The sequence below is a fragment of the Silene latifolia genome, chromosome 2, assembly GCF_048544455.1.
Source record: "Silene latifolia isolate original U9 population chromosome 2, ASM4854445v1, whole genome shotgun sequence".
Taxonomy (NCBI): Eukaryota; Viridiplantae; Streptophyta; class Magnoliopsida; order Caryophyllales; family Caryophyllaceae; genus Silene; species Silene latifolia.
The window spans coordinates 118038734-118044226 of record NC_133527.1 but is presented as its reverse complement, the minus strand read 5'-3'; the positions used below and the strand labels follow the sequence as shown (position 1 = coordinate 118044226).

The 5493-nt window shown below is 36.4% G+C and overlaps 1 protein-coding gene across 1 annotated transcript; it reads left to right on the top strand.

Annotated features, from left to right (window-relative positions):
• The first annotated feature begins 580 nt into the window (after positions 1-580).
• On the top strand, positions 581-1580 carry LOC141641226 (protein FAR-RED IMPAIRED RESPONSE 1-like). Its single transcript, XM_074449897.1, has 2 exons — positions 581-1187; positions 1267-1580. The coding sequence occupies exons 1-2, from the start codon at positions 581-583 to the stop codon at positions 1578-1580; spliced, it is 921 nt and encodes a 306-aa protein (XP_074305998.1).
• Positions 1581-5493: the final 3913 nt, after the last annotated feature.

The following is a 5493-nucleotide window of genomic DNA, read 5'->3' as shown; positions in this document are numbered from 1 at the left end:
GAAACTTTCATGCAAAAAAAGGCTATGTCTCCATCATTTTATTTCGACTTTGAGGTGGATGATGAAAAAAGACTAAGTAAGGTTTTTTGGGCAGATCCAATCTCAATTAAAAACTATGCCCTTTTTGGGGAAGCCGTCTCTTTTGATGCTACTTATAACTTCAATGAGTATAAAATGGTGTTTTGTCCGTTCACTGGTGTGGACAACCATAAAAGATGCGTCACTTTTGCGGGTGGTTTGTTAAGAAAGGAAGATGGAGAATCATTTACCTGGTTATTTGAGAATTTTGTGAAGGCTATGGGTGATTGCTATCCTACTACAATTATAACTGACCAATGCAAAGGCATCAATCGTTTGTAAAAGATGTGTTTGGTGACAAAACACAACACCGATTATGCATGTGGCATATAATGAAAAAGTTGCCAGACAAAGTCGGGCCGACAATTTGCCAAAACACAAACTTTTTGAAGGAAATAAATTCTATTGTTTGGGATGGAGAGATTGATACACAAGAATTCGAATTGAGATGGAAATCAATCCTTTCTTCGTATGAGCTTTACGATCATGAGTGGTCAAGTCAATGTTTGACATTCGTTCAAGTTGGATTCTGCCTACTTCGAGAGACATATATCTTGGTGGGATTATGCGTACAACATCAAGGTCAGAATCTGAAAATAGCTTCTTTGGAAATTTCACAAACCCGCACCTCACTCTTGTTGAGTTTTGGATGCGTTTCCAATCGGCTATGGATGCGCAGCGTTGGAAATATGCTAAGGTGACTGCCGATGATAAGAACTCTTCTCCAAAATTATCAACACCTCTCCTTCTAGAAAAAAAAACCTCTGAATTTTACACCACCACTGTTTTTTATCAATTTCAAGAAGAACTCCAAGCTGCGTGTTTTACTTGTGGTCTTTCACCGAGGACAACTGAAGACAACAATGAGCATATTTCAATAATGGACCGCGAGAAAGACAAGGTATACATAGTTGATTTAAGTGGTAATAAATTTTCTTGTTCATGTAAGATGTTTGAAAGGATTGGGTTACTTTGTAAGCATGTTCTGTGGGTGTTAAAAGATAGAGGGTTTGATGATATCCCTACGGAGTATCTATTAGACAGATGGGGCAAATATGCAACTTGTCGTCCCATTTTTAATGTTGTTGGGACAACCCTCTTAGCTGATTGTATGTCAATAGAAAACCACCAAAGTAAGATAAGTGAATTGTGGTCGGAAGTATTTACTTGATTTTTCGCTTGTTGAAGATAATGAGGAACTTGGTGATGAGCTGCTTGAACTTCTTCACGCTTTCAACGAGAAATTGATGATTTCAGTTAAGCGTGGCAAGTCAAAAAACAAGAAAGCTGAAATTGAGATGCTTATTGGCTCGAAAATACCGTCTGAAGCTAGTGTTCTACCACCAGAAAAGTGTAAGAATAAGGGATCAGGAAGACGGATTACTTCAAACAAGGAAAAGGCAGTACAAGAAAATGCAAAGCCCTTGAGGAAATGTCGTGCTTGCGGTGAAATGACTCATCATGATAGTAGGAATTGCCCAAGTCGAGCCACTCAAAAGTGAGTCCAGTTTGATTTCAGCTAGAAAAAGTTTAAGTTGTATTAAGTATTCTAAAAACTTTCTAGTATGTAAAGACGTCTAAGAAGTATGTTGTATTTGACTTTAAATAGTGGTCTTTCTAGTAAGTGATCATTTCTGATGCCGGAGTTTTCGTGACCGTTTATGCGATCTATCGATTCGCAATGACATATGGATTAGTACGTATGATATGTATATACAGCATTCCGTTGGTGGTTTTAAACATGTTTGTAGTCTTAGTCACGTACCTACACCATACACATCCATCGGTACCATATTACGACTCATCCGAGTGGAGTTGGCTAAGAGGTGCATTATCGACTGTCAACCGTGATTATGGCACGCTTATGAACAAGATATTTCACCATTGTACCGATGCTCATGTAATTCACCATCTATTTGCATCAATGCCGCATTATAATTCTCGGGAAGCGACTGAGGCGATAAAGCCGATACTCGGAGAGTATTATCAGTCTGATAACACTCCGTTTCATAAAGCCAAAGAATGTCTTTACGTTGTGGCTAACAATGTCTTTCTAGTAAGTAGGAATTGCCCAAGTCGGGAAGTGTTATTTGGTTGTCTAATGTCTCACATAATTAAAAATAAAATATACTAACTTTTATTGTGTACCCTCAAAAGTCGAGGTGTGACACACATAATTAAAAATAAAATATAAATACAAATTGAAGATTAAGTTCTTTATTTTAAAAAATTGATGAAACAATGGGAATAGTGAATTGATGTAGTTTTTCTCGTATCTGAAACCGTCATTTACTTGGAATTAAACGAAGAATGAGTTTCAATTCTTTTTGGATTAAACCGTCATTTACACATTTCTAGACATTTCATCTGCCTTAATTATTTACCACACATTTACACAATTCTAGACATTTCTAGACATCGTGGCAAGTGCCATGAATGTGGTTATTTACAACGTTTCACACCAAACATTCATAAGTTTAACTCTATCCATTGCATCTGCCTATTTACAAAGTTGCATCTGCCTATTCACAAACGTTTCACACCAAACCTATTATTTCTATATAAATAGGTTTTACAATCTCTTTGTTTCAAAAAACTTTAAACTTAATCCATACTGAATTCCCTCTAAACCATTATGTCTTCTAATAATTCATCTGATGCATCCTATGCATCTGATAACTCCTATGAATCTGATGCATCCTATGCATCTGATGCATCCTATGCATCTGATGCATCCTTTGATTCAGTAGAAAGTTTCGGACGCCATTCCGAAATATCGTACGTCAAACTTGTGATGTGTATTCTTTATAATTTGCCAAGCACAAGAGATGGGTTTGGAAAGGAAACTCTCTCATATGATCTTGTGATTAATACAAATTATTAAAGTCTTTGGATTAAATTTAGTTCAAGCTATCCACCCGGCTATTACTGACAATGGGCCGTTCAAGGGACATGCAATGATTGAGTTTGGAGCGGGAGATGAGCGCAAATGCTTCCTTCAAGCTCGCAAACTGGAGCGCGCTTTTTCAAATAATGAAGCTTCGAGGTGGTGGTTTGAAAATGTTAAACCTCCGTCAGGACCATATTTATGGGTTGCTAATAGAGATGATTTGGGACTGGTCGCATATTTGTATGCGAAGGGGCCTTCCTTTGAGTTCGGGACAATTCCGCTTGCATGGGAAAACGACCCGGTGGATTGGGTTGAAGGTGATAATGATGTTTACAGTGATATTCGTTTTGAAATCCGCAATTACTTTCCGGATTATTAATTTGTCTTTTGTACTTTTTATAATGTTGGTTATATTTTATTAACTTCAAAGATGGTGATTGTGTTGAAGGTGATAATGATCATTTTACTTTTTATAATGTTTTAGTAAAATGAAAGCACTCCAATTATCATTGTTACGCAAACAATTATAGTTTGACTATTAAATTTACCAATGTGAATTTTTGTGACTTACTTTTATTTAGCCCAAATTATATCACAAACTATAGAATAAGACGATCTTATATGCTGAGATTTATCTTATACTTGTGGATCTAAATACATTTTCGTTGATAAATATATGTCCTGCTATTTTAGCCTAGGAAGAATGGGATAGATCAAATATATGATGTGCTATATATGTAGAAGTTGGAAGATCAAATAATTGATTGTTGTTAAATGAAAGAACAAAGCGAACGCAAAAAGAATATGTGTATCCACAAAACCGGGTATGTGTATCCACAAAGCCAGTGATGTGTATCCAGACAGCCGACGATGCGTATCCACACAGATGCAGGTGTGTATCCACACAGCCATGGGTGTGTATCCACACAGAAGCTGGGGTGTATCTGTACCCAGAAAGTAATATATGTGTATTTACACAACCAGTAATGTGTACCAACGCAATAACCGCAAGATGTCTTAGCACTTCTCATTTAAGAGTACTTTAATACTATAGCGGTAAAACTTCAAAGTCATGTTACAAATGTGAAGGATTGAAACAAAAATGTTCCTGGAATTTTTGAACACAACACTATTAAATTCAAATACATTCCACTACGCACAACACATCCTCAAAACACACTCCCATCTACGAACTCACCTGGTCATAAAACATGAAAAAAGTAACGTTAAGTTAGTTTAAAATAATTTTATATGTAAAATGAAATTAACATCTCCGGCACATAAGTGCCTACAAAACAGTAGGGATGTGTATCTGCGAAGCCAGGGATGTGTATTCAGAAACCAGCGGGTGTGTATCCAAACAGCGAGAGATGTGTATCCACACTAGTCGCAGGTGTGTATCCACAGAATATAACCACGAGGTTGTGTCTAAATTTGGAGTTTCAGAAACTTCTACTTTCTATATCTATATTAATATTACCAACTTGATGAAAGTAGACATTATAATCAATGGCAAGTGGGAGTTAGTCTTGTGTAAGATGATTTTACACTAATATATTTATAAAACGGATCTAAACACAAACTCTATTAGTAGCTAAACAAAAGTGATTTAAAGATTCCGTCTTACAATAAATTTGTGTAAAACCGCCGAACACGAATAATTGTGTTTGTTTTCCTCCCAAAATATATGAAGGCACAGAAAAAATGTAAACGTCTCAAGGATGAGAAGGTAAAATCTGCCATTTGGTGAAGGGAAATGAACTCTAAAACTAGTGGAGAGACATTTGGTGACATGGATAACTAACTATAAACTACTACATAAATTACTATCAGGTGTGTATGCAGCTAGAGATGTGTAACCGCACATTTCGATATGTGTATCTAGACTTGACCAACAATGCGTAACCGCACATTCTCACGGTGTGTATGCAGATAGTCTGCAGTGTGTATGCAGACAACCTACAGGTGTGTATCCAAGCAAAGCAGTGGGATGTATCGCACAGCCCCAAGAGCGTAACCTCACAACCTCGTGGACGGATAAGTGTATCCACACGGCGGGAGGTGTGTATCTACACACCGAAAGAAGTCTATCCAAAGCAATTCAAGATTGTGTACCCCTACTAATGTATTCTATCTCACCTACATATATGTACCTATCAGTTCCACATATTCAAAAATTACCTTTGCAGTATTTTTTTCCCACTTGAGTAGTTTCAACATAATTTGTCGACGATAAGCAATCATATTCTGTAAATTAAAAAACATTGATAACAACGGTAAAATACAATAAAATAGAGAAATGAAAAACTGACATTTAGCTAATTTGGCAAGCTTACTTTGAAATAGTTTTGGTCCTCCCATAATTTCCTATCGTGTATTGCACCCTCCAGAAACTTCATAACATATAGTCCGCAATCATAATTACACATACAGTTAAGATTATTAGACTAAAAAAACGCAACCATTTTCGGACTAATAAATAAAGGATTTTTTAGAAAACTTACGTGTTTTTTCTTCTTTGAGGT